Source organism: Fistularia commersonii, chromosome 24 (assembly GCF_037954325.1).
Source record: "Fistularia commersonii isolate RoL2024-O1a breed Wild chromosome 24, RoL_Fcom_v1.0, whole genome shotgun sequence".
In the NCBI taxonomy this organism is placed as follows: domain Eukaryota; kingdom Metazoa; phylum Chordata; class Actinopteri; order Syngnathiformes; family Fistulariidae; genus Fistularia; species Fistularia commersonii.
The window spans coordinates 12,100,508-12,128,439 of NC_141307.1; the positions used below are offsets into that span (position 1 = coordinate 12,100,508).

Here is a 27,932-nt window from a genome sequence, read left to right on the forward strand (position 1 = left end):
ACGAAGCGACGGTGGTAGAAGTTCCCGCAGGAACGTTAGCGTTAGCGTTAGCGCCGGCGCGACAACATTCATCGACACGAAACGTAAGCTTGTCGTCCAATGGAACTTCAAAAACATCCACGTATTCCAGATCGCGCTCCTCGTTTGATCTGGAGCTCATATTTTCAACGACGCTAAAATAAACAGATCGGATGTCGGCGTCGGTAACGGTAGATACAATTTATAAACCCAATAACGTAGGAATGGTCTTGGTTTTTGTACTCGAGCGCGGGTAAAATTAAAAACATGCTTCATGTCAGGTTTACGTTCCTCCTCAGCCGCAGTGGAGTCACCTGCGGTTTAATGTTCAGGGTACAAGGCCGAGTTGATGAATCCATCCCGAGCCCTTAACTCTGCAAACAACTCTCTGTGACAGCGGGAGATTGATTTTTGTCCTCCAGGGTACGATTTTAGATTCAAGCGAAAAAAAAAAAGAAAAACAATCATTTTCACTGCATTTCTGAGTGGTTATATTGTCTGAACAACAATGAAGTAATGAACAAACTGAGTGCCTGTCTTGAAGCCATGCGGACTAAATTGCTATTTAGTCAGATAAAGAGCTGTTAAAGAAATTATCCCTCGATTTTTACTTTCTGACAGAGAAAAACACCCCGTTTAGAAACATAAGCGAGCTTTTGTTTTATCTTTATCTAAAGATATACACGATCATGGAACACAGAAAATTCACCTTACTTCTAAACTCATGCTGAGAGAGAAATTTTCAAAAGAAGCACATACTGTTAAATTTTGAGGCGGCTCGGTTCATATCATGCTTTTCTATTTTAATTTCTGTTCAAATAGTTACTTTTTGGTGATGAGCGTAAAAATCACCAGAACACAGTGACATCAATGTGTAATGAGATTTTTTTTCCCTTTTTTTTTTTTACAGCAAAGCCCGTATCCAACGGATGAAAAAGAGTGATTGACGCACATTGGAGATGACATTTTTTTTTTTTGCTTTTTTTTAAAAATAACAACCTTTTCTCAAGTAATTCAAACGTGTCTCCATGACACATTCGCAAAATCATCCAGAACTTCTTACGAGATGTACGTCCTCCTATTTCCTGAGATTTTCAACACCTTGAGTAAGAAAGTGTGTGTCTGTGAGAGGGGATGGTGAGACATAAGATATGCATTTTGATTACATTTAGAAGTAAAGTATTACATACTTTGGATGACATCATCGGGGGATGAGTAGGAACAACCACTGTTTTCATTACTGAAGCCCATCAGGAGCTTTGACCCTTATTCAGGATGCTGTAAGCGAGGCTCTGCAGCGGCGGCCTCACGGCGGGGCTACGCAGGAGTAATCAGTCAGTGTTGGTGCGTCAGTAGCCCCACACACACACACACACACACACACACACGCCAGCGTTGCTGCCGTAGAGCTCCTACTCACTCCTCGCTCTCACCGTTTACCTTTTCCCTGCTGGAAAACCAAATGTTAGTGCAAGTTGTGCCGAGATGCTTCAAAATCCCACCTGGATGGGGTTCGGTCATTTTCAGATGGCGTTTTTCTCGCTACCTGAGGGCGTCGCGGTTAAAACAAATTTGGCCCGATGCTCACGTCATTCCCTTCTAGCTGACGCCCTCATTCTCTCTCCCAGCTTAAACATCGGTTTGGCAGCAACCGTGCACAGTCGTCTTGCAGGGATGCGATGTTGAGCTTTTTACTTTTAAGTACCAAATATAGGTGGCGGATGTAGTTTTGAGGATTAACTAATCGGCCCCTTATCACATCTCCGGTATTTGCCCGTCATGCGTTTTCTGCACCTCCAAAGCGATCAGTCCAATGCCATATAGCTTTGGTGGCTAATTTATTTCTGGTAGTGATTTCTAGTGAATCCATACCTGCAGAATGGCAGCCTGAGGGGCCAGAATCCCTAAATGCTCACCTCTTAATATGTGTTTGAATGAATTTCCTATATTATTAGCTGTAAGTCAAAATCAAATGGATGCAGTTATTTTGCTTAATCAATTAAATCATTTCTCTTAATGGCCGACCCCTAATTTTTGGACGCTCTTTGGTGGTAGAGTGGGCGTCCCTCCAACCAGAAGTTTGGCGGTTTCCTGTCTACATGTCGAAGTTTCCGTGTGTGTGTGTGTGTGCGCGCGCGCGAATGCTCTCTAATGTAAAGTGCTTTGGAGACGCAAGATTTGAGTGCTCTATTAGTCGCGATCCATTGTCAAGCCTCTTTTTTCCACAAATTGCCCCTGCTTTCCCATTGGATGGCTCTGAAACGGCTTAGCTCAGCCTCTTTACTATGACCGATTGTTGAGACATGCCCCCGATGGCACATTTGTTCTTAAATCGATCAGCGCATGTAAGTTATTTTCTGGTGGTGAAAAACTCATTCCTCATTACAAAGCCGGTACACTGTTTATGTTAAGAGCCTTCCCTTTCTTTGCACATCCCTATTGTTGCTTGCAATTAGCTGCTGACACCCCTGTTGATGGAAGTGTTTGATCTGGAGGCTCTAATACTCCCAGCGTCGGGCCGTGACGCACCGAAGAGGTTTGCAACTCTTTAGCCGCCCAACCCATCCAGGTCTGAGCAGTGTTTACCGTGCATCTTCACCCCCGAGGTCTCACCTGCTTTGCAAATCTCGCCACAGGGGCGTTTGTCCTCGCCGGCTCAACGTTATTCGTACTAACGTGCTCTTACACAAGAGCCCGGAGAAGTTCCCTCGATAGATGCGTCCGACCTTATCCCGCCCGGCAGCCGAACTCTCCTGAAGGTGACGGAGTTCTGAGTTATCATTATATTAAAACGTCCGTCGGCGATACAAGCGAGGTGGATTTCAGGGAAAATAAGATCCTAATCAGTCAATCCTCGAGTAGAAACCTAAACATCTTAGCATTTGCTTTTCTAACCCGTCCATCCTGCACAGCACAACTGTAATTCTCCCCTATTTGCAAGCCAGTGGTTGTGTATCTCTACTCTGGCCAATGCTGACTCAAGATAGGTTAAAAGCGAAAGTGCTGTCAAAGATCCGACCGCACCGAGTCACTCGGCCTCCGGCGAAAGCAACGTATTCTTGTTACAAACACTCCCAACGGCCGCGTCATTGACATCAGCCGCGACGCTAAAATGACCATATTTAATAATAAATCCATGATCTGGTCTTTTCTACTGCCGAAATAAAGGTCTTCTTGTCGAATGAGAGAGATCAGATGAATTCTTTATTTCTTTTTTTTTTTTTCTTCTCTCTTTCAGTCTGAGGATCCTGTGTTAGCCTGCTATGTTGCTATTGATGAGCTGTCATTTGCAGTCTTTTCCGTGTTAATGGCCTAAACCGGGCGGAGTCGCCGGCGGGGGGTCGCAGGATTGTTGATTCAAGCCGCGCAGCGTGTCGCCGTTGAGATACATCTATCGGTTACGACCGGTGTCCATTTTAAGATTGGTTAAAGCTATGACAAATTGTTCAGTTTTCACTTTAACAGCGTCCATTCATCACACTGAATATTATTACCATGATGCGCCATCAAAATTGACTTTACATCCTATGAAAATTCCGCAAAGAGGAGTAATTCGGTCCATCTATCCGCGGGTAATTTATCAGGAAATCCAATATTCTGGCTACTGGTTCCTACAGCGCACCGCGCAGTAAATTAAATAACTAAAAGCATGGATGTTTAGTCACAGCCTCGGTCCATAACCTTGAAATTGTTACCTGAAATTGGTTGCGGCGTCAACCTTGAGACTACTAATAAATACATTTTCGAGATTGCACATATTTAGGTCTTCAAAATTGCAATCTATTATTTGCACCCCGAAAGGTTTGCATCGTCCTGAGAAAGTGAAAAACAGAAGTCCTACCGGAGCCACGAGAGCCAAGGTTACTGTAATTATAAATGTCCGAACTAAATTCTCAAACTAAATTCAATTAAAACGCTGAGAATTGAATATAGTCCACCTATTTTAACCTAATATATCGTGACACAGCGGGGTGAATATTAAAATGTAGGACCTTTTAAATATGCATCCGCATTCTTGTGGGCATTGCAAATATAAATGCCAGTGCAGCATGTCAACAACAACGCGTGTGTTTTGCAAATGCGACGGCCGCAAGATGCACGGTCTGGAGTTAGCGAAAGTGCTATCGGCTCGCCGCGATCGTCGACGACGGCGTGTGTTTACGGTCTCCGCTTTGCGCCCGGGGAACGCCGGGCCGTCGGGCCTTTTCCTCACGCCGCCGCTGCCGGTCTGGAGCCGGAGATAAAGTTGCAGCCAAATAGAAAGAAAGCCGGCCACGTCTTCGCTCTCCGCTTAATCCTCCCTCTTTGCCTCTCCGGTCTTCGCTCTTCATCTCGCTCTTTCGCGCCTCCTCGCCACCTCTTATACCTGCCTTTTCTATACGCTCTCATTGTCTTTCCCGTCACCCTGGCTTTGCTTTCCCCCGCTGTCCACTCCTTCTGCTCCGTTCCCTCGCCGCAAATTGATTCATCTCTTTTCTAAGCCAAACCAATTCCATTGTGGAGGGCTACTAATGTTTCTAATTTTCTCTCTCTCCCTTTCTCTCTTTCATCTCACTGTCCTCATTGTCATCTCCTTGATAGTTATTTTTAGTTTTTTTTTTTTTTTTTATTTAATTCTATTTTTTTTTAATCTCTATTGAAGATGTATCCCAAGATCAATGCTTTTTCAAATGCTTCAGGGTCTTGAAGGGTAATTTACCTGAACTTTTCTTTCTACTCACGGTTTCAGTTCATTTCTTTTCATTCTTATTGATCCCAAATACACGGGAAATACAAATATAAGTACTTTTCATTGTCGTTTATCTGAATCACTCTTCAGTCCACTAATGCAGCTAAACAGACCTGACCTTCATGTCAATGATCTGGTTGTTTACATCAAATTCTCTGTCAGAGAAAGTCCAAGAATAATTCATAACATCTACTTGGACGTTGAGGTCACGAAGATTTTTTTTTTTTTGTTCATTTTTTTTATTATTAATGTTATTGTTATTGTTAATGTTATTGTATTGTTTGATTATTATTATTTTATATGTGCTTGTTTCTTTTTTTTTATGATATCACCTTTGTTGGTCATATGTCAGTTCAATGTATCTGTTGTCCTGGAGCAGGAAATATCAATTTATTTCGGTCATTTAATTCATGTATTTAGTTTTTTAGTCATTTAGTTGTTTTTTTTTTAAATTTCCGATATCTTTTAGCACACCCGTCCAAATGAGACTCTTTGATTCTCTCAAAACAGCATCGGATAACATTTTAAATGTTGCATGTGGACTTCAAAAGTAGAAACACATCCACCAAGGATGAAGAAAGCGGGTGATGGACTTGCTTATTAAGAAAATATTCTGAACAGTGCCATTAGTGTTAAGATTGATTCTCCGCTTGTCGGCCATTACTTTTTATTTATTCACCACCATGAAAATCACCCTGCTAAGACCTAAGGTAATCCATCACATTGTTTTTTTTGCTTGAGTTGTGATTCAGTGATGTAGGGGTTTTCTAGTCATTCTTTTATTATCGGCAGAACGTCTAAGGAACCATTGAATTCAGATGCTAGAATGCGAGAGCAGAGGAATTAAACTATTGTCTTTTCACATAAAGATCTTTTGTCTCCGACTACGACCTTCATTAGTCATCATTCGTAGATAATAAATAATAAGAAACAACAGAACTGAGAAACAATGTTATGGACCGCTATCTTCATATAAACTCCCTGCAAGGTCAAAGTTCACATCTCATAATTAAGAATCGGGCTACGAATGGAAGGTTTGTGTGCGATAGCGCCTCACGCATCATGGTATATATCTGAAATGTTATCACGCTGGAATGCATTTCACACACACACACACACACACACACACAGCGGTATTTTTGGTGAATTTTAAACCACCTTCACTCTCACCGCTGGCAGTCTCTTGAGCTGGAATGAATCAAGGATCCACCTCACCTCTGGCCATCCTTGAAATGTGTTGGTTTTCCAAAAAGCTATTCCTCTCAGGGCGTGTACTACCCTGCTCTCACACCTTGTTTTCTTGTACCGCGGCAAATCCTCCTCCGTCGGGCCAATTTTTTTTTAGGTCATTTGAAAATCTATTTGGGGACGACCGGGTTCCGTGAAGACGTGGGATTTCTCGGCTTGATTCGCGAGTAAGATATACGTTCCTTTACCGAACGCAAATGCAGACAGCGATACGGTGTGTGTGTGTGAAAATGCCACTGTCATGAACATTTGCATTTCAGAAGCGCTTGCTTGATTGAACAGCAATCTCCTTTTTCTTCAAAACAAACATCCATACTTATTGATGTTTCTCCTCATCAGAATCAAGGCTCAAACAACGCCTGTTGCTTTGTTTCTATGTGATCCCTTTATGCTCGTCTTTTTAGTCTATAAATACACACTTCACGATGGCTAAGAGCTGTGTCTGGAATTAGTTTAGCGTCCAATGACACATTTAAGAGTGGATTTCAAAATGAGTTAAGCACGGCATGGCTTTTTCCCAGCATATGGATCGTACGGCAAAAGTGCTGTTTCACGGTATCCTATATATGGTTCAGTTTTAGTCACTGTCAGACCGAAAACAGGAGCTGCTGTTGGTCCAAGTGACCTCAGCGCCGCACTGGAAAACAAACCTCTGCAGAGAAAGATGTAGCCTCAGTGTTCGCATTCTGCGACGCAGGAATTATAAACATGGGCTATCAGGTGGTTTTCTTTTCTCCCTGTACTCTGCACCGGTGATGTGCGGTGAGGTTCACGGCTGGTGAGGCGCTGATTTCGTCACAATCAGATTTATAAACATAGTATTCACAATTTGATTGGTAGCAGTTGCAAGGAGAATCGCTAGAATCACGAGCGCCCCCTACCGTGAGGCAGGAGAACTGCGTGCCTCACTTAGCGGTTCGCAGCAGCTCTTTTATGATCGCTCAGCACAAGAAACTAGTAACACACGCTCGGTTGTTGAAAAATGCAGTTCTTATAGTATCGTCGTTGAAATGTAATGTAGGTTTGACTCAGAATACGGTGGTGATATTTATTTATGGAAACACTTGCAGAATGATTGTTCAGTCACTCGTCTGTGCTGCTTATCATGCGTTGAGGTTCATGGCTGGTGAGGCGCCGACTTCATCACAATCAGGTTTACAAACACTGTACATTGGAAATGTGGTTCATGTCGCAAAAGTGTTCAAACATTTTATAGCGACATACAGAGAGACAGCAATACGGTTTTTGTGCAGAACATGCCAGCCGTTATTGCACATCCCATGTTGAGGCTCAACAGTCCGCAGCCTCACCGCACGTCTCTTCTCAGTATTTGAACAGTAAATGTGAAAATCCAGGGATTTGGAATAAAAAATAATCTGAAACTGAGGAAGTAAAATGAAAAATGCCCTTATTGTACAAATCACCGATATATATAACCTTTCTTTTTAATTTTTTTTCTTCCCAAGATTGGCAAGTGAGGCACGGCCTCTCCTGCCTCCCCGCCTGCAGGTCACCGCTGTGCACAGCGTGAAAATTCTGCCACGAGCAAAAATGTTAATGTTCTGCTGCGAGCGCCGGGTAGATCTGGGTAGGCCAGAAGATCTCGGGCTTCTTTGTCGCTCTATTTCTCGCTAGGTCTTTCCATTTTGTCACAAAAACCTAGCTCAACGGCAAAAACAGTAGTTTTTAAAAACGGCACGCCGCCGTCCGTGGGAAATATTTGGTTATCAGTGTAGCTTATGAATTCCGATGGGACCTAGACAGACCTTGATTTAGAGGATGGAGGAACGGCGGTCCGTGGTCCCGGTTTCCCGCGCCGTCCGAAGGCACCATGAAATCGTCCCGTCCTTGAAAAGGCTCCAGGAACTGCAAAATATTCTGACAAAAACATTTTGTCGCTTGATTTGTATGAAAAGCCTCCTGCGGGCAGTTGTTACAGAGGACATGAAGCAAGTCGGTGCGGAAGAAGCGAACACAGAGGAGAAGGTTCCACGGAGGCAGACGATTGGCTGTTGCGACCCCGTCCTCCAGACTTTTCCCTCAGAGGAGAAAAAAAAAAGAAAAAAGAAAAAGTCCCTCGACCCATATTTGTTTTTTTCGCGATGACAACAACAGGATGTCAGACTCGGTGCCGGGGCGATGGCTCGTGCGAAGGTTGTCTCCGACTGACGTGTGCGTCTGGAGCTCTAGAATCAACCTTTTATGCAAGGCAGGAACATATATTACACTTCCTTGCCTTTTCCTTATTTATTTCTTTTCATTTTAGTAAGCTCCGTCTCTCCTTTTTTTTCTTAGCCGCTCTCTATATATCTGTCAGTGCAAGAGGCAAAGAGAACTGAAGCAGACAAGAAATATATGCCGGTGACAGACAGGTCTGGATAAATAAAGAAGAGCTATACTCAGCTCGAGCCAAGTGGGGAAGCTGAGAGAAGACAAGATAGGGATATTTTTCCTTAAGGCATCTGTCAGACTTTCAGCTGGAAATGTACGGCGGAGGAAAAAAAAAAGGTAAAAACAGGGAAAAAGTGTGGGTGAGTAGTGTTTACGAAGTGGGTAATGACAAACAGAGACAATGTCAATATCGGCAGAGCAAATGCTACATGACAGGCCTGATGATACTGGGAGAGAAGTACAGTAGCCGTCGTCAACAAAATAAAAAATGTAAATGCATACATCTAAATACGGGATCTGTCGTCATTTGAACATTTCAAAGGAAGACGAAAAAAATCATCTCGGTAAAGCGGCCGTAAAACCCCACTTACCGGCCCGGGTTTCAAACCGAACTGATTATTCGGATGCAAAATAAGCAAGCCGGATTGGTAATGACAGGGTGTTTCACCTGAAAGTAATAATAACACGCCAAATTCTCAATATTTTAATGGGAATCTGTGAAAAAAAAAAAAAAAAAAAAAGGAAAAAATCAGACCATCATGACTCCCTAGCGGTGCGATTCAAGACATTAACGTGGAACCTTCCAAAAAATTGGAAATTACGTTACGGTTTTAAACATAACTTGAGTAAGTCATTCAGACAAGCAGGGCGGCTCATCCACTCGTGTGGCTCGTATTCCAGCCGATCAACCGCCGCCGATACCAGGAGGGGAAAAGGTAAAAGCATTTGTCTGAATCTTAGTGTTGAAAAAAAAAAAGAAAAAAAAAATCACCACAACTGAAGGCTTTCAGTTGAAACGAATCCAAAAAGGGGATTTAAAAATAACAGCCCATTTCTTTTTATGTAACGGACCAAAAAATAATTAAAAATTCCGTCATCGTTTGACTGTATTAACTCGACCTCGTCCCAAATCGTACACGGTAAAATTCCCAAAATGGAGAACATAGTATAGTTTTCTTTGTCATTGTAAGTGACAAATCAACGAAATGAAGGTGTTTCCATCGCCAGCGATGGGCGGTAAAACCCACAACGCTGCGGCGCGCAGGTCGATTCATTCACACGGATGCGCTAAGTCGATAGGTACGGGTCAAAGGTCATCGCTCCTCTTTAACCCGGCGTTAGGTAAGGCGGCGGCGACGACACAGTCAAGTTTAACCTCTCGACCCTTCGGCTGATGTGTGACACGAGCGGATCGGACACGGGGTCGGAGGTCGCCGAACCGGCGCGCGCGACCGCTCGATGAATTCATACTCGCCTCCGAGGTTCAGGTGCGCTTTCTGCTGACGTGACGGATGTCGAGCCGGAGCGGCTAAAATAAGCAAGTCGCGTTTTTTTTAATGAAGCCCTCCAGGTGTAGCTCTGAGTGAAGGTCTTATCTAAATCTGATACGCGTATCAATTTTAATTACTCCGATGACGAGAGCCCTTTGATTTCACGCTGGCGTTTTCACCCGCCGAAAGACCCGGACGACGCGGTGACGCGGATTCGCGACCCGCGGTGTCAGCTTTCCCTCGCCTTTTATTTCTGTTTTCTTCTTTATAATGAGCCTTTATAAACAAGAAGAAGGGGGGGAGGGAGGAGATAAAGAAATAAATACCCTGCCTGGCAACGCTTCAGACGGAGATGCTCTGCGGCGGCGAGAGGGAGATGTTACGTAAAGATCGAGCGACGAGAGCCTCCTCCGACATTAATTTTACGCCGGACTCTTGCGAAGCCGAAAAATTTGATGTCGTCGACCGATTTCCCGGTATCGCTGACCGGATTTAGTCGCGTCGCCTTTCTTACGAGCGGCGGCGTATGTTAATTTTAATCCTCGTTCATATAATATGGGAGAATAAGCCATCCAAGCTGTCCAAACTTTGATTAACCTTTATCTCTAGTTGTACACAATCGTGGGTTTTCTCTCCAATGGTCGTGTGTCATTGCATTTATTATTCATATATTCATATCATATGTGCATGCAGGCAGACAGAGGATATGGCCTTTTTTTTTTTTTTTTTTTGAAAATATTCAAAAGACCACAGCCATGTGCTCATACATGTTTTGCATGTGAATACGGTTGTCTGAAACACTCTCCTCACAATTTGCGCACACATGAATACACTATTTGCCCGATGGTTTTGGGCAATAAGCAGGTGCCTTGTATTCATGTCAGCTCCTCACAGAAGCTCTCAGACGTTCTGCCACCCCCCCCCCCCTTTTCTTTTAGTCGAAGCATTTCTGACAGAGATGAAAAATTTAGCTTTGCATGTTTTTTCTATTCTCCATCCGGAGGCCACAATTACATTAAGTACACTGTAGCTTTGTGTGACATAGTCTTATTTTAATATATGCCTCGCCACATAGTCCACTCACTGCTGAATCAATGTCTTTGGAACTTAAAAGCTTCTTTAATGGCCTCTACATCCCATTCAGATGATTTGGTTCTTCATGTTAAGTGGTCTTCAAAATTATTCCCGTGTAAAATTCCGGATCTGGTTCACGGCGTGTAAATTGAAGTGCTGATGCTGAGCTGTTCTTGTTTACATCGGCACAAATAAACGCAACTAAAATTAACGAAACAATTTGCTTGCGAGATTTCTTCACACGCCCTCCTTGTGGTGAAAATAACAAATGCAAATTTCATTTGCATGGCTGTGTTGCATGTACAGGATCTTACATTAATGCATTATTTGTTTGTTATTTCGATGATGCGGACATGTGAAATGCCTCTTAGCGGTATTAGTGAGGACTTATTTCTTGACGCTAAGAGTCGGTTAGTCGTCGGGACGGTTGCCACCCAAATAAAACCAAAAACACCAGTTTATGGGAATTTGTTACCCACTTCCTGTCCTCTTTCTTTTTTCGTAAAGGGATGCACTTATTCACCTTGGAATATAACTATACATGCATATGTGTTACTTCTCTTCCAATCAAACACTGTAACAACAGTGGCATTTATGTTATTTATTTACTTACTGTTACAAGAAAAATACTCGACGCTGTGAATTTGCCTAAACGCGTTTGTTTGGATGCCAAACACCCGTTTGTTTGCGTATCATACCTGGAAAATTAGCCTCTGGTGTTGTTCAAGAAGGCCGTGTTGATGGGAACTTCACAGAACGTTGACGGATCGGTTATTTCCTCTCGCTATCCTTTGTATGTGATCGACAAAAAAAGCAATAAGCTTTCATTTAATGATTTTATTTTTGAAAGTTTTGCCTGTGAAAGTGGATGGAGACCCAGGCAACTCACTGGAAGAGAGCATCTAGAAATAATTATCTTCAATGTTTCCTCTTTTTGCTGGAGCGCATAATGCTGATATCTTTATTTTGTTCATTTCTATGGATCCAACAGTCAGCCAAACTGATTGGCAGCACGATATGCACCCGGCACACAGTTGCTGCTGCGTTTTATAATCTCCCAGAAGCTGGCATCTTAATGGCGTTGGCAGCAGCAGTGGTCATTTCCATGCATGCTCGTATTCTTTTATGGTCTGTTTCTGTTTTGCTGCTTATTACAGATGTTATCAATCTCATATGGGTGGAAATTGTGGCCATGATGCCACTAATCATGAGATGTCACCTCCAGTTAAGATAATATAAAAATGGCTTTTGTGGTTTTCCATACGTCGCAGTGACTCGAAGGCAGTATTTCTGGGCTTTTTAATTTGCGTTTAGAAATTATCCTCACATTTCTTTATTGTTATACCACCTCCCCGCTGTCGAGCAAGGTACATGTTATATATTACAGTTATATATTACAGGTCTTATTTTGGAGGTTGTTCCCCGTCTTCATATGCTGGGTTTTACCTTTTTTTTTTTTAAATCTTTTTAATCCGCTCAATTGTCCAGTTAGTCGAAGTTCCCCTTATTATTGGCGGTGCACGTCATTGTAATAAGCACATAGTCGGTAGCTTAAGGAGATTTTCTTTAGCGGAGCAGCTGACAGACACATTGAGGAAAACAAGCGGCAGAAACCCCTGGCAGTTCATGTGTCCGTACTGTTATTTAACTTCTCAGTATCTCTAGCAGCTGACTCAACATTCAGTCATCCTTTGCTATTTTGTCTTGGAACAAAGATGCACCCTCTACAAATAAACACCAGTATCTTGATACCCAAATCATGTTGCCTTGGAACTGACTTCCAGGACGTTCAAAAAAAAAACCCAAAAAACTGGACTTTAAAGGGTTATTTTTGTTTTTAACTCCCAACTGAAGAGTGCTTAGTTTATAAGCAATGGAAGATTATTACATTTTGAAGCCGCAACGCTGCGTTATTTGGAAGGCTAAACCAAACCGTTTTCATTTAAAAAGTATCCGCTCATGTTTGGTTTATTTCATGAACTACAATAATAATAATAATAATAATAACGATATGATTTGTAAACTTAGTTGGTTATTCTCTGATCTCCACCTTTTGTCTTCCACCAGCGCACGTGTCAAGTCATCACAAAAGTATGAATATGTATGAGTGAATGGGCGTATTTCTGCGTGTGCGGTGTTTGTGACACAAAGCGAGAAGATAAAACGCCAGTTGCTGTGAAAGATGGATAGGTTGTTCGTACGACAGGTTTTTTATTTTATTTTTTGTCTCGGCAGCAGAGCTCCCCCGCAGATTCACTGCCATTTGTGAATAACTGAAAAGACGATACGGGCTGACTTGACAGTGTGCCGGAGTGGTGGGTTTGATGAAAAGACAATAAATCTGTAAATGATTGAAATGATACCTAAATTAATAAATAAACGGATACATTAAAAAATATAATGATAAATAAATAAAAAGATCCAAAGAATGAAACTCATCAAATAATAAAAAAAATAAAAAATAAAAAAAAAATACTGGTTTCTAAAATGTTAACCACAAGACCATCAAATGCAAAAATAGACAAATTAATGAGGAAATAATAATAAAAAAAGGAAGACAACGGCATGCTGGCTAAACAATACAAGTAAGGAAATAAATGATAAATAAGAAAATGATTGACAGCAAAACCGCCGTGGTGGTTTATACGGTATGTGCGAATAAATAAAGTTGTGAGAAAGCAGAGATGTGACACACTGTCCGCGAAGCTAAACATCAGACAGGTTTGAGATACGGACTTATCAGAGGGAGAGTGTTTCCTCTCTCTGAACACCAAACACCTGGCCTGAATAAAGATGCGCTCTCGAATTCTTGGGTGACTTTCCGAAAGCTCTGAATGGCTGTGGAGGTGCGGCTTTCTCGACTGAGAAAATACGAAAAAAAATACTTCACTATTCACCGCCGCTGTGGAGGTAATGTCTGGTCAGAAATATTAGAATTTTGACGGAAAATATCATTACTTTTCTTTGGCTACGTTCCTTAAATAATATTTGTGAGATATTTCACGACGGCTTTGGTTGTTCAGTGATTTGTGTGTGTTGTTGGTAAGCATCTGTTAGCAATGTTATTTTTACAAGACACACACAAAAAAAAAAAAAAATCTATTTCTGAAAACTGAACAATTTCCTGTGTTATCTCCATTAATACATAGCCATTGATCATAATTTCATCCCACAAAGCTGGTGTATTCCTTGGTTGTCATCTTATTGATTGTCAACACAGACAGAGAAGAATAGCCCCATTCCAGGTCTGTCTTTTGATGGATGAAGAAGCTTTAAGATAAACCTTTTTTACAGCGTTATTACTCTGACTATAATTCGGATAAGAAATGCCCCCGTGTGTAATGCGATGAGAAAATTAACATGATCGAGGCTCAAAATGATTCATAAATTTGTATCATTTTAATATGTTGTGGACATCATGCTGGTGGAGGTGTGGAAACATTTTACCCAAATGGTGTTGTGTGGCAATTGGCTCTGTTTTTAATTTTATTTTTTAAATTTTTCTGGCATATTTGCTTCAAAAGTATATGGGTATGTTCTGTTCCTTCTGTTTTTTTCACTTGTGAAGTGTCTTTGAGTGTCATGAAATGCGCTATAAAAATCCCATGTATTATTATTATATTATTATTAAAAGTGCACGCAAAGCAGCAGGTGTGGCTTTGTGTGCGTTAACAAATAGGAGACCCCGACTTGCCTGATTGTCCTGGATTGCAAGATTTAGGCTGTTACGTGCAGATTAGATATATAATCCAACCTATAACTCCTGTGTGCCTTTGCTGGGAGGGTCCTTGGAAGTGCCGACTCAAATGGAAAAACTACAGCAGCTGATTCCTCTCAACCTGAAGGAGCGGGAGATCTATATGACCTCCCTCTGGGTAGCTGAGCGCGTCACTGAAAGACTCCTTATCTTTCAAGCTAAGTGCAGCCACCCTGGGCAGGGTAGCTCATTCCGGCGACATGTATCTGAAATCTCATTCTTTCGGTCACTAGCCAAAGCTGGTGACCACAGGTACCTTAAATTGACTGGTAAATTGAGAGCTTTGCCTTCCAGCCCGGCTCCGTCTTCGCCCGGATGGACTCGCACGGCGCCGGCGTCGGCGTGGAAGCCGTGCTGATTCACTTAGCTTAAGCCCCACTTATGGGAGACCTTGAGATACTGAACTATTTCATTTGCGGCAATAAAACTCAATCACACATCAGAGGAACAACCCACTTTTAGTTGCAGTCAGTCGATGAATAAAAATACCCCCTTCCTGCGTGCCTGCATGTGTGTGTGTGTGTGTGTGTGTGTGTGTGACTGTAGGGGCGGGTTATTTTTTTAGCAGCCATGAAAATGCATATCTTAACACAATCTTTCATGTTAGACCCGTGCCACTTTTAGTCCGGCTCGCTGTCGGTAATTATTTTGAGACGGTCTTGTTTCGGGAGTCCCCCTGTCAGTCAGGGCGAGAGTTTCACGGTGGCGACAAAAATCAGATGAGTCATATTGTCACCTCGCTGCATTAAAGAATGAAGAGGAAGCCAAGAGGAGAAGCAGAGGAGCGAGGCCTATACATATTTTGCCATCCTTAGTGATAACATTAACGTCAAGGTGGAAGAGGGAAGGAAGACATCACAGCTAATGAATATTTATGGAGGCCCAAAGTAAAGTGCTGTTTTAGAGTGAAGTGGGACAGAATGGAGCTGAAGACAGCACTTTAGGGCTTATTCTTGCATGTATGAATATTCATTGTTCATTGTCCCAAAAACAATTTGCTTAACGCATTTGACTTCTTTTCATCCGTTAAAAATGCGGAAGGGTTTACCTATGCATGGTTTGGCCTATAATTGCCATCTATCTCGACTCTTGACGCCGTATGTCTGGAGTGAGATCTTTTAACTCAAATACGGTACGACGTTTAAAAGTTCAGACATCGGACGCATAAACAGCGTCGGTATTTGTCGTCCGGTTTTTCAGTCGGTCTCCGTGAGATGTGTTCTGGCTCCGGTGGAATCTTTATATCATATTTGTTCGGAAGTCTCAAAGCGCGTTCAAGTGACAAGAGTCTATAACACCATCATATCCCGGACGGCGTGATGTCCTTGAGCGTATTTCGCAACATGCTACATTAGCCTTCCCCGGCCCCACTGAGCCATGCATTTGTCGGAGTGTCATCTCAGCCAGAGCCGGCGTTATTAGAAAAGCTAGCGTGTCACCTGTCCCGCGTTATCAATCTTGCCAGAGGTTTTCGGTGTCAGTAAAACCCAGCATGAATTGTGATCGTACAGGAGATAATGCAGATTCAGATTTACAAGGGAATGGCGACTATATTTCTCACCTTAGTAGTTTTCTAAGCTGGTAGAAAACAGTGGAAAGACCAGCGAGGCTGAATGGTTTAGAAGCGGTGACGACGACGGAAAGAGAGGAAGCGGAGCTGGAGGTCGCCGAGATGAAGATCTCTCTTTGGTGAGTTCGTCGGCGCATGTTAGATGTTTTGGAGAGAAGCTCAGAGAAGCCAGATGACATGGTCGGGTCCTGGACAGAGGAAGGAGGGGGAATATATTGGTAGACGGATGCTGGAATTGGAGCTGCCGGGCAGGAGGTCTGGAGGAAGACCCGGGAATAAGATTTATGGACGTCGTGAGGGAGGATATGAAGTTAGTCGATGTGAGAGAAGAACAGGGTGAGATGGAGAAGGTTGATTTGCTGTGGCGACCCCTGAAGGGAAAAGCTGAAAGGAAAGAAGTTGTTCTCTAAGCTGAAAGGTGACACCGTCTGTCGGGTAAAAGGAGTTATAGACTAGCATGTATGACATAAACGTGTCCTTACCCTGCAACCAGGCTCACGGGGGGGGATGCCGGGGCCTGTTCCCGCCGTCATCGGGCGAGAGATGGGGTACACGGTGTTGGACTGCGGGAGGAAACCGGAGAAAACCTTCACAGAAACGAGGCAAACATGCAAACTCCCCTTGTCGGAACTGAATCGGGGTCCTTCATGCTAAGGGCTAACCACTGCGCCACTGTGCTGCCCTATATATATATATATATATATATATATATATATATATATATATATATATATATATATATATATATATATATATATATATATATATATATATATATATATATTAAGACCCTAGAACACTTGATAGCCTTAACCTTGACAATTTATATTCTATCGTATTTCTTATTCTCCCTCCTCCCTACTATTATCTATTATTGTTATGTTTTTGCTTGAAACTCTGGCACAACAATTTCCTTCGGGATAAATAAAGTTGTTCTCATCTTATCTCATATATATATATATATATATATATATATATATATATATATATATATATATATATATAGGGTAAGGACACACACACACACATATATATATATATATATATATATATATATATATATGTGTTAAAGTATCGAGTACATGCTTTTTTTAAGGAAAAAAAAAAGTCATACGACTGAGCAGCTTTGCTCTGCTGCGGTTCTGTAAAGTACCTCAGATCCAGGAAGGCCCTGGTGTGTAAACTGTTGCAACCTCCCCTTGATCTCTGTCTGATTTCAAAACCAATCTATGTCCAAGAACACGGTTTTAAATCGTCCGATGCAGTCGAAGTCGCTATAAATTACAGGGAAAATACGTAGATCCAGAAGGAGAATTTTTATCCGATCCCCGCCCACCGCCCCTCCTCGAGATTCCACCCCGACCCCAGATCTGTCCATCTTCCAGGAGTCTTTAACTATCACTCCCAGCTCTCCCAAATAAGACTAAGTGGCCGTTACAATCCGAAGCCGGCGGGTCACCTTTGTACAGGACAAAGTAAGCACCGTTCTTTGCTTCTTGCACGAGCCCAGTGGACTGTATGCCCCATGCCGAAAAGCCTTAACACACTTACATAAATCCTGTGAAGTATTCTGCTGCCGTGTTTCATTAACCTGAGCCTTAGGGAAGTGGAGTACCTGCCGTAAAGGCACACAGGTACTTCACACTGAGGATTCGGGTGTTTGATTGCACGTTTAGTCATCTTGGTTGGCGCCGGGTTGATGTGTAGGGAGGGGATAAAACCCGTGTTGTTTTGTAGATGGCAGCAAAATAATTGGGAGAAATGGCGGACTTTTTTGTGTTATTCGTGTTATTATTTTGTCTAACGGTATAGATAATGACGTGATGTCTATTTTACCCGTCAGCGCTAATTTTAATGATTTTAAGTGGCTGCCTCTAAGAAGTAACCAGTCAGGCACTGACACACGTCAGCGGTGTGACAGCCTGTGGATTTATTGCTTTACCTTCTTTAGAGGTCTATTTTTATTTTATGTTTTCAGGTGCAATTAACATTTAAGGTTTTCACTTATTTATTCTTTTATTGAGTCATTATCACCATAATTAACACAGTCTAAATTATCGGCACATAGTCCTCAAATTGCATTTGTGTCCGTGCCTATTGGAAAAATCTGCTTACATTTTGCTGTTTAGGTTAATAGCAGCGGCTTTAGAGAGTTCTCCGATTTGGTAAGTCGGTCTCAAGTGACGGCAGAGTGCCGAGTGTATAAGAAAGCTTTTAAAAATAATAAAACTTGTTATTTTATTTTTTTTTGTCTCAGAATTGTGCGTGCACTATAAGAGGCAAAGGTAGCCTATTGGCAAAGCCTTAGTGTCACTGATGGTCAGGGTCTGCCAAAGCACCAGGGGGGGGGGGGGTTTGGCAAGTGATAGTGTGTGTGTGTGTGTGTGTGTGTGTGTGTGTGTGTGTGTGTGTGTGTGTGTGTGTGTGTGTGTGTGTGTGAGTGTGCGAAGGCTCCAGCCAGCCCAACATTGCATGTCTCAACACCCCAAGTCATCAACCTTTAATCAGGCAAGTCGTGAGATGTTTGTTATTCGACAGTGCCTGTGTGTTTATGTCTGCCATAAAAAAAAATAAAATAAAACAAAAAAAAAAAACAAAGAATCCTGCCAAAGCCAACCCATTACGTTCTTGCAAAGGGATATTTCGGTCCCTCTGTTTTGCCAGGATGTGTTTGAACATATGAACACAACATTTCTCTATCTAACATGGAAACTCTGTTGCCCTTTTTTTTTTTTCTCTCCTTCTGCAGGACAAATGTCATAGGATGAACACTGCTGGTGGGGTGTATCTGTCTGTGCTGTCCTCTCTCCTGGCTGCTGCCCTCACACTCGCTCCTCTCTCCGCCTTGGCTGAGGTTACGTATGGGGCGGCGGATGACGTCACTCCCGCCAGGGTAGAGGGGGCTCCCTCACCCATAACCTCGCTGTGCTCCAGCTTGGTCGCAGGGGTGCTCTATGGGTCGTTCTCGCTGAGGGAGCTTTTCCCCTTCAGGGCGCCGGGCTGCTCCTGGTCCCTGGAAAACCCCGATCCGACCAAGTACTCCCTCTACCTCCGCTTTACCCGCCACCCCGTCATCTGCCGGACGTACTCCCCGATGCTCCTCTCCCTGGATCACCACCTGGCGAATCAAAGCTGTCCCCTTCACTTGCAGACGGCCGTCGGTAGGGATCAGGAAGTGATCGATCTCTGCGGGAGCCGATCCGACTCGGAAGCTCCTTACGCCTTCCTGCAATTCGATAAAAATTTCGTCCAAATGTGTCTAACGAGACAACCCGCCGCGGACGAGCCTCCGGTCTCGAAGGAAGTGTTGGATTTAAGACTTGTGGAGGTGCTGCTCATCAACAACGAGAACTCCAGCCAGTTCACCTGCGGTATGCTCTGCCGCTGGTTCGAGGAGTGTTTACGAACCGGCGACCACGAAGAACAAGACGTGACCGACAGCGACGGTTGCGGGATGACCCAAACGGGCTGCATCTGTCCAAATCACAACATCATGGCACCCCCTGTCCCATTACTTCCAGAGACACCTCATAGTTTCAGCAACGGCTCTTTCGCTCCCAATGACTGCTGCGTCACCGAGCTGCACTCCAACGACGCCATCGCCATAGCGCCCAGAGACGTCCGGCAAGGTAAGACCGTTTTTTGTTTGTTTTTTTAGGTCTGATATTTTCAACGCTCTCTCGTTCCGTTCCCGTTGCTTTAGAAATGGCGAGACATTTTGAATGAGCATTTTATTTATGATTTTTTTAACCCCCGTATTATGTTAAGGGTCAAATTGACCCAATGGGTCAAATTGACCCTTAACATAATATCAGGGTTAAGTACAAATTTACATGTAAAAATGTATGTTTTATTTTCTACCACATGACCGGCATGATGGAACTACCTAAGATACAAGCATTTCTGCAAATATTGCTCCAGGTGTGTTACTTCTCAGCTTTCTCATTTAGCGTTTAAAGCTTATTGTGCTAAAAAGACAACCAACATATTTCCTCGCGGCCACCTAATCACAGAGGTCGCCATCCATTTTAACAATGGTTCTTTTTTTTGGGGGACTTTTTCTTTGATCTGTTGGCTTCGAATTCAAAATAAATAAATGAATAAATAAAAGAAGACAAAGCAGTTCAGAAGGGGCTTTTAAAAGCCCCCATCAAAAGATTTGCAAATGGCTTTTGGAAATTTTGTCCCTCTGATCTACATTTTAGAGATTCCCCCAAAAAAAACAAGAGGCGTGTGCTAAAACGCTTCTGTTTACACGCAGCATTGATAATTTTATCCGATATGTGTGTTTCCACACATGCATATATGCGAATCCTAGTGCTACTGCGTGCGCAAAGGTGTGAGAAATCATCCTCTGACATTGTTAAGATCAAATGGGATGTGACACCGATGCTCATTCAGAACACGCGTGTGCGCGGTCAATCATACATGATCGAGTCGGACAAGTGATTAGCCCTTGTGCAAACATAACGCCGCGTGCCAGTGTGTTGTGTTTGGTTCAGAAACATACAAGTATTTTCTGGATGATTTCAGAACATCGTAGCACTTGTAGCGTTAGAAGGAAACCACTAGGAGGTGCATTGACAAATATATTGACAATATATTGTGTATTATCTTTGATGATCAATAGAAGTTTTATCCCATCAGTGATTTTGAACTGGACTAAAAGTTAGGGAATTGCAATTCTAACACAAGAAGTTGTTCATTATCAATGAAAGACGAACACGTATCAGCAGGGGGTGCTGTAGCTCGCTGGTGGTGGATAATCATTGAAAACACGCAGGGGAGGATTTTATCTCGTAATAAACTTGGACTTTGGGGGTAAGAAAGGTCACGAGTCGAGACGCGGAAAGAGACGACAGAGTTTGTTTAGCCGGTTTGACTTGGCTCGGGACGCTTTCGCTTGTGAAAAAGTCAAAGAAAACAGTCGGATGCCAAGTGTCGGAGCGATTTTCGACCGGTGCCAAATTTCTGAAAGCAGCTTTTGCTTTTCTGCCTCTCACTGAAGTTGCACATATATTTCTTCCTCGGTCGACCTCCGACAGAGCACTCGTTCATGTGAACTCCAGATAGGCCTTGATAGGACTGAATTTCCAAAGCTTTCGCGTGAGGAATTTAATTGTTCTTTTCAGCTTCATCACGGTTTTTGAAAGTACTTTCGACATAAGAAAAATCACCAACATTTGTGCCATGTGTGTGTGTGTGTGTGTGTGTGCGTATATTCCCGCATTATCCTCCATGTAGTCCATTTTTTTTCACTAATTGGTCCAATGGTTGAAAAATTCTATTTATGAGTTATGACAATTCATTGAAAAGGATTCATAAGTCAAGGCATCTGCAGTGTATTCAAGATTGCGCTTTGCTTCACGTGCACGCAGAAAGTTACTCACTAAATGTACGACCTTGGAAGAGCTGTTTTGAAACCATCAAATAACGCTTCTGTTTGAAACTATGCTTATTATCCCAACCGATGTCTCTGCTGTGCTTTTGTTCTGGGTGGAAAATTACCGAGCGTGCGAAACTCACGTCGGGGGCGATAAGTCGAAATCGTAGCATGTATTCGGCCTTGATGAACAAAATGTCAGTTGCTAAATCAACCGTCCTCCAAACAATGTGTTGTTCTTCGTCTCGTGCGTAAAACCAATAATCACACAAGCGCGCCTCCTCACCGATGGGACCTTGACGGCACCGAGACGGCGCCGCTTCTCTACATGTATAAAAAAAAAAAAACACTCCCGGTGTGTGTTTTGTGTGTTTTCCTGCAGAGTGTTTTCTACTCTGTGAGACTTGGACCTTTTGGGGCCTGAAAATAAACATCCAAAGACCATTCTGAGCATCCTTTGGATAAAATCGTCCGGCAAATGACCGTAAATGTAAGACCTGGGCATTTTACGGCCCGCGGGCCACATGCGGCCCGTTTTGCTTTTTTATCCGGCCCGCCAAGCTATTTCCTTTGAATATTTTTAGTATTTTTAATCAATATTGAATTTACAAACACCTGATTTTTTTCCTTTCGTTTAATTTTGTGTGGATGATTTTATACAAAATAATATCAGTACATGTATATACCTGTATATGATCATCAATGACTTTAAAGTTAAAATTAAGTGTCTAAAAAAATTTAAATTGCAATTTTAATTTTATTCATATTACAATTTACACCCAGGTGGCCCGCATATAAAAATCAAATAAGAAATGTGGCCCGCCAGTCAAAATAATTGCCCGCCCCTGCTATAGACCGACAAGCTACATCGCTTCGTCCATCAGGAATTTAGATTTTCTATCATTTAGATTTGGGTGAATATGGACACACACACATAAACACACAAACAGAACAATCCTTAATTATTGAGAAGTCTGTCTTCTATTTTTGCCAGGCCCTCCCGTGCTGGTAAATGGCTCGGCTGCACAGAACATCCCCTCTGTGGCTGAACGCTCTGGTGTGGTTTAGCCTCATTATTCATGCTCGATCTGGGCCGTCTTCTTCTATTCCATCTTCACTCCTACCTTCCTCATCATCGGGGTGGATTCCGCCATCGATGAGACCACACACCCTTGCTTACGGTTCTTTTTCTCGGAAAACCAGCGGTCATTACGCTCAGGTCTTAAGTCTGAGGCTCTGAGTGGCTTTGCTATCATGCAAAAGACATGACATTAAATAAAAGAAAAGGAAATAAGAAAAAAAAGCAACGTCCGATCTGTGCAAGGGGGAGGATATGCGACGACATTAAACAGTTATTGCCGTGTTTCTAAGACTCATCACATCTTTGAGGTAAAATGACGCCATTATGTGTGTGTTCATTCATCCGTTGCGCTGCCATAAAAACTGGAATCTTCTTTAATTTAATTAGCTGGCTCGCATTCACTAACTTGTGGCTAGTAATTGGCGTTCGGCAGTAACATTTATCAAAGCGGCATTGTGTACATGATTTCTCTTTGACGGGCGCTATAATTGTGTTCACCAGATGTTTTATTGGTTTCAAGACAGGGATTATTTTCCAGAATTTTAACCCATCAGCTGGGGTTTATGCCATTACAAATGCTATAATAATAATTATAATAATAGCACGTATATTGAGTGGCTGGTTAAGGAGTTTCGTACAAAGGCGTACTGGTTTCTAACAACTGATTTTGATTGTCATAAACAGGAGGTCCTTGATAAATGTAGTAAATATGCAATTGTGTAAAATGAGTCACAAAATAAAATAAATAAGCATGTGTTATTGCCTGAAATGAATGCAAACGTCATCCACACGAAGACTATTTATTTGTTAAAGTACAGCGATGAAAGAATGAATCGCCGTTCATAGAAATGATCACTTGCAAAGTTATTCATAAAATCTGTACATGAAACAAAAGACAAAAAAAAAAGGGTTAATTTGAATTTAAACGAGCAGGTATGGCGATCTGCACATCGCACTAAATGGCGACTTATATTTCTGAGCGCCGATTGAATGTTCGTTCAATACGTAAACTGTTTGAGTTTCCGTGTTTCTCCGCCGGGTCCTGAAGGAACCGTCTGCATCTGAAGACGTTAAACGCTCCTCGTGTTTACAAGCCAGGTTGTCGGTTTTGTCTCTTTGACTTTTGCTCGGGAGTGTGAAATGTACAGTGGAGATTTAAGAACTTTTCTGTGTAAACGGCCGCCCGCATCGGTGGGAACTGGCCCGGTACGAGTGTTAACATGTTGTAAAACCGGTCTACAGCTGCTGGAAGGTTATTTGTTGAAAGAACGGGAGTGCGTTCGATGCATATCACGTTTAGAAAATAAATCATAGTAATTATGATCATAGTAATGATCATAGATGGTGTTGTTTAACTATTCTCTTTTCCTTGCAGTAGCTTAAATACCTGTACATCTGTTACTTATAAATTTGAATCATGGTGACTCACCATCTTTTGAATAGATAGAGTTCTAGATGGATCTTCAGATCTAATTCCGTCTGCTTTATTTTGCGGATTTCAATTTCATCAATATAATGTCAATATATGTTAAGTATTCAAAATGATACTCTCTGTCAAAATGGGATAATAATCCTCCAAGCCCTGAATTCGGCATTTGTAATTTAACGTTATTTCCCTTGAGACGTGCGTCCGCAAGACAAACGCAAACGTGCCAGACTCTCAGGCCTTCATTACCGCATCCGAATTAACATGTTTATTTTCTCCTCCGCTCCGATAACTCATCTTACTATTCCGAAGGTTGTCTTAATAGCGTAAGCATTTCTCTTTCTGATTGTGCAAGAAGACGTTCCCGATGGTATTTGCCAATCACGTAAACATTAACGAGGGTTTCTTCTGCTCTATTCAATGCCAGGCCCGATTTTAAAATTCTGTCTTCCCGTAACGAGATCACTTTCAAATCCGATCGGATTCTTCATCGGGCCGAGAGATATCCCTCGATACTCGATTCATTTATATCTTAAAAGTTCAAGCGTTTTATCTAACTTCGTCGAAGCCTGGTAAACATTCTGTAAGCGATGTTCATCGACATTTCCCTTTATTTTGACTTTTACGGGCGCGAGCGAGGTGCAACCTCGAAAGTCAAAAGTTAAGCACTTAAAAGCAGCGCCCGGTGCCTTCGGCGCATGTGAATTTTGACATTTGCCGATGTGACACATTCAGGGCACAGCTGCATTGTCCAAATGTGTCAACAGATGCAGCCAAGCAAGACAAATACACCTGCAGTTTGTTTATACCGCACCGTTTTCTCTCCACCTTCAGATTATTGTTAAAACCGATGCTAAATAAGTCACCAGGAGTTATTGTTTAAAAATAATCTAAATCGGTGGTTCTTAACCTTGTCGGAGGTACTGAACCCCACCTGTTTTACATGCGCATTCACCGAACCCTTCTTTATTGGATGGAGGATCGTTTCGTCGACGGGTACAAAGAACAGGCGGAGGAGCCTTTTCATGGAATCTGGCTCCCTTCACCTTGAATTCAGCAAGCGCTATGTTCTTGTAGCTCCCATCTCCATGCAGCTGAAGGAAGCCTTCCCTTAGTTTTGCCGGTGCCGGACTGGAATTGCTCATCTTGTCTTTGCAAATCACGCAGTCAGGACATCGATTCCGATCGCGTTCCGTCATACATGTGAATCCGTATTGTACGTGTTCTTCCGAGCGCTTTCTTTTTTTGCCCGACATAATAAGTATGAAGGGATTAAAATATTAAGAGAGAAATCACATGACGTACCATCACGACGGTCACAAGTTACTACAACTGAGCACGCCAAAATCCCCGCGGCACGGATAGGCCGAGCGATGTAGCGTGATCACCCGCGGCCGGTGATGTCATCACCGATGTGTGTCTCGACCTCCGCCGAACCCCTGGGGTTCGATGGAACCCAGGTTAAGAACCACTGATCTAAATGCTTCAATTAGTTTTTTTTTTTTCAGTGCCAGGTTTTTGCGAAGAGGCCGTATCACAAAAGAGGCACCACAAACTGAAATGTAACCACCGAAGTCGTCCATATCGATCGTATTTGGAAACAAAGTGACTTCCTGGCTCCGTGTTAAGTTGTAGGTAGAAAGTCCACTATCTGGGTGTCACAGTGTAACACCAATATCGTTAAACACGTGCACTGTGGCCACAGCAACCATTCTCATTAGCAAAGACAGGGTGCAAAGTGTTTTATCTGCAAAATAAGGACAGGGTAGAAAGAGAAAAAAAAAAAAAAACGACACAGTGCCGGGATTTGGCAGGACCTCTTGGGACTAGATCACCCCGGCATTAAGCAGGAGCAAGTGGTGTGTCTTTCTTTTTCCTCTCCCTTCCTTTCTCTCGCCCCCCCCCCCCTATCAAATTTATACAAGGCGCATCTCTTCCTCCTGGGATCGGATCTGTTTCCTGGTTATTAGAGCAGATAGACGTGTGCGGTTTGGTGCGCCTGCTTCCTGCAGCACGGATGAGAGGGATGTTTGTTTTCAAACCGGGGACGTACAGCAGATACAGGTGTTTAAATAACCTTTGACTCGGAACACAAGCGTGCTCGGAGTGATAAAAGTACATTCGCAGCTGTGTTGATGAACGCCGGTAATTGCATACTTTTCAATACAGTACCTGTTTTCACGAAAAACGCTCGAAGCAAAAGGCATTTTGCGCGTTCAAAGGACTTTCTGCTCAGGGGGGACTGTGGCTGCAGGATTAGTATTCTGTGCTCATGAGCTATTGCTTTTTCTCCAAACAAGCTCAGCACTGAGCCTCTTTATGCTCATGGAAATGGCCCTGACACGCACGCCTGCACGCACGTTTGTTTGCGCATGTGCGTGCGCAAACACACACACACACACACACACACACACAACACCTTGTCATTCATACATTCATTACCCATTTTCCTCCCAGCTTTTTTGGATGCTTCAATACGCACTCTGGCTTTAGCTGCAGCGTAACACTTAGCAACTTTCCGCAATGCAATTAAAATGCTCATAAATCAACTTAAAGGAAAATTCTTTGTGTACATGTCGATGCGCCGACCTGTGTGTCCAACCGGATTGTGCGTCGGCAGCATTTTTCAAGGCTTCCTCCGCTTGATGGGGAAGATTTGCATTGTCAGCATAGTTGGCCGTCCATCTCCTTCCTGGTGTACCTCTGTTTACGCAGAGGCAAGGACAAATGGAAAGTTCACAAAATAACCAGGAAACCCGAACATCAAGAAGAATTCTTTTTGTTTTGTAATTATTAAAATGGACTTCTGGTGGCAGCCGGCAGTTTGAAAAGAATTAACCGCGACCTGGTCGACCGAGAACCTCCGCAGACATGTCGGCATTGGGGAGTGTTTACGTTTGCACAGGCTACCGGTAAATAAGGGTGTATGTTTACTGCAGGAAATATCGATCGGTTATTTATGTATTGATTTATTAGCTCATTCATTTTCTGTGAATATAATCAGTCATCTGAGTTGTGGTCTATTATCACCCTTTTTTTTTTCTTATTATCTGTCGGAGAACCAAATTTAGATTTTATTTCTTTTAGCCAACTATATGTAGAAGGACACCACAGAACCCAGAGAAAAATGAAGAAACACATCAATTTGAATCAAACAACAAGCTTCCTCATTGTGTCAGAAAAAGAATTAAATATTGAGAAGGTGACACATATATTGTATTTTAGGTTTCATTGAACAACCATGAAAGGCAAGCCTAACGCTTTAAGATAGGAGTGGTTATTTTGCACTACAATTGAGAATAAAAGGTGCTTTGTGGGATATAATTTATGTCTAACTGAAGAATATCTATATATTGCTTGCTCATTTTGGGGTAAATATAAATGACATTTTGCAGCGTTAACAGTAAGATCCATTACTTTGAGGCAAATAAAATTGGTGGTTGCCAATAAGATGATAATCACAACAATGTCACAAAGACTTTGAAGATCGAGGAATCAACCTTTTTATAAATATTCTGCTTACAAAGGAACAAATTGATGGTTATTTTATTTATCAATTTTTCCTTTTTTTGTAAGGGCCGCTGACTCTGCTTTCTTAATCTCAGAATCAATATGGCTCTTTTTCTACAACGTTAAATAACAAATATGTCCATTTTCTTTTTATCCCTCTTTTTTTTTTGCGTTTTTTTTACAAGGTACCCCTTTGTTTTTTAGGGCAAAATGCAGGTTTTGGTTTCACAGCGTGAAGTTTCCAATGGCATAAAAATGATAGCTCTTATTCCCTTGATCTGAAAATCAAGGGATTTAAAACAACTACCCGTCACTGATTTCATGTTGCCAACTCACACAAGTGTGTATTACATGCCACGTCTGTTAATTTCACACTCACTGTTTTTAACCCAACAGAGACAATAAATGCAGCCTTCCTGTCTTTTGAGGCTGAAAATGAAATAATACATTTTTTTTTTTAAAATAGATATACAC

The 27,932-nt window shown here is 42.4% G+C and overlaps 1 protein-coding gene across 29 annotated transcripts in view; it reads left to right on the forward strand.

Moving 5' to 3' along the window:
• Positions 1–27,932, forward strand: part of adgrb2 (adhesion G protein-coupled receptor B2) — a 208,140-nt gene that overhangs the window by 43,148 nt on the left and 137,060 nt on the right. For 28 of the 29 annotated variants that reach the window (XR_015108006.1, XM_086171280.1, XM_086171266.1 and 25 more), the window contains exon 2: positions 18,808–19,687. Coding sequence is in view for 28 of the 29 variants with exons in the window: in XM_086171280.1 (XP_086027406.1) it covers positions 18,823–19,687 (865 nt within the window). In the remaining variant the exon portion in view is untranslated. Of the gene's footprint in view, positions 1–18,670; positions 19,688–27,932 lie in introns of those variants that run through there. The other variant, XM_086171267.1, reaches the window with a different exon arrangement.